At 49.8% G+C, this 1,909-nt stretch overlaps 1 protein-coding gene across 1 annotated transcript in view; it reads right to left on the bottom strand.

Moving 5' to 3' along the window:
• The window catches only part of LOC112083337, a 4,297-nt gene extending 2,412 nt beyond the window's left edge, over positions 1–1,885 (bottom strand). Inside the window, exons 1-2 of the mRNA XM_024150889.1 lie at positions 706–1,885; positions 24–664 (exon numbers count right to left, since the gene is read on the bottom strand). Coding sequence (XP_024006657.1) covers positions 24–664; positions 706–1,885 — 1,821 coding nt within the window. The remainder of the gene's footprint in view (positions 1–23; positions 665–705) is intronic.
• Between the last annotated feature and the right edge of the window lie 24 nt (positions 1,886–1,909).

The following is a 1,909-nucleotide window of genomic DNA, read 5'->3' as shown; positions in this document are numbered from 1 at the left end:
TCGGAAGCAATATCTTTAAGAACTTTGAGATATGCGTCCATGCGGTTGTTCTTGGCCTCGTATTCGCCGTGAAACTGGTTGGCTACGAGTTGAGAATCGCAATAGGCGTGTACATGCTCGGCGCCGATACTTTTAGCGAGTCGTAGTCCGGCAATCAATGCTTCGTACTCGGCTTCGTTGTTGGATGCTGGGAAGCCGAGCCGAAATGACTGCTCGATTACTTCTCCTTCGGGTGACTTGAGACGTATTCCAACTCCGGATCCTTTATGGGATGATGAACCGTCGGCGTGAAGAATCCAAGGTTGTACGACCGGATTGTCTTCGACGAGCTCTGGTGGGAGTTCGACCAAGAAGTCTGCTAGGACCTGAGACTTCGTTGCCGTTCTGTTCCGATATTCGATGTCATATTCACTAAGTTCGATAGCCCACTTAGCGAGTCGTCCGGACTGACTTGGGCTGTGAAGGAAAGTGCGAAGAGGGTGATCGGTCAAGACCACGATTGCATGAGACTGGAAGTACGGGCGCAGTTTCCGTGCAGAAATAACCACGGCGAAGGCGAACTTCTCCAAAGTCGGATAACGATACTCCGATCCGTCGAGGGACTTGCTTGTGTAGAAAATTGGTTTTTGTTCGCCGCGATCTTCTCGAACAAGAACGCTGCTAACTGCGAACTCCGAAATCGCGATGTAAGATAAAGTGTCTCGCCGGTTTCTGGTTTGGACAGGACTGGCGGAGTGGACAGATATTCCTTTAGCTCGGCGAAGGCTTCTTCACACTTCTCGTTCCATTCGAGGTGCTTGTTACCACGGAGAAGTTGGTAAAAGGGCAAGCACTTGTCCGTTGATCTAGATATGAATCTGTTAAGCGCTGCAATACGTCCAGTAAGTCGCTGAACTTCGCGTCTGGTTGTCGGCGAGGGGAGATCGAGAATAGCGGCGATCTGCTTTGGATTAGCTTCGATGCCTCGCCGTGTGACGATATATCCGAGGAATTCTCCAGATGTTACGCCGAACGTACACTTAGTTGGGTTAAGCTTCATACCATATTGGTTCAAGATATCAAAGCATGTGCGAAGATGGCCGACGTGCTCGGAAGCGATGAGTGACTTTACGAGCATATCGTCGATGTAGACTTCCATAGTTCGTCCGAGCTGGCTCGCGAACATCCGGTTTACCAGTCGTTGGTACGTTGCTCCAGCATTCTTCAGGCCGAATGGCATGACCTTGTAGCAATATATGCCACGGTCCGTGATGAAGGATGTCTTCTCTCGGTCCTGCGGATGCATGAGAATCTGATTGTATCCAGAGAACGCATCCATGAATGAGAGTAGTTCGTTTCCGGCAGTCGCTTCCACAAGGCGATCGATATGAGGTAATGGAAAGCTATCTTTCGGACACGCTTTATTGAGGTCGGTGAAGTCGACGCAAATTCTCCATTTACCATTCTTCTTTTTCACGACCACAGGGTTTGCCAACCAATCTGGATACTTAACTTCGGTGATAGATCCAGCTTTGAGTAAGCGCTCGACCTCGTCATTCATGGCTTGCGCTTTCTCTGGCCCGAGCTTTCGGCGTTTCTGTTTGATAGGCTTGTATGTCGGATCGATATTGAGCTCGTGGCACGCGATCTGCGGGTCAATCCCGGGCATGTCTTCTACCGACCAAGCGAAGGTTGATGTATGCTGTTTCAGGAAACGAATGAGTGGTTCACGGATGATTGGGTCGAGCTCGGCACCAATTCCAACTTGACGCTCTGGCCTGAGTTCGTCAATGCTAACTTGAACGATTGATTCCTGCTTAGGCTTTGTCTTTTGGACGATGAGCTTGTCAGTTGGGTCCGAACGAATTATGACGCAGTTTGGTGACGAGTGAGTCTTGCACCTCATTTTATGTAGCACGAATCGAGCAAC

This window comes from Eutrema salsugineum, unplaced genomic scaffold (assembly GCF_000478725.1).
Source record: "Eutrema salsugineum unplaced genomic scaffold, Eutsalg1_0 scaffold_67, whole genome shotgun sequence".
NCBI classification, from domain to species: Eukaryota; Viridiplantae; Streptophyta; class Magnoliopsida; order Brassicales; family Brassicaceae; genus Eutrema; species Eutrema salsugineum.
This window is presented reverse-complemented; position numbering and strand designations above follow the sequence as displayed.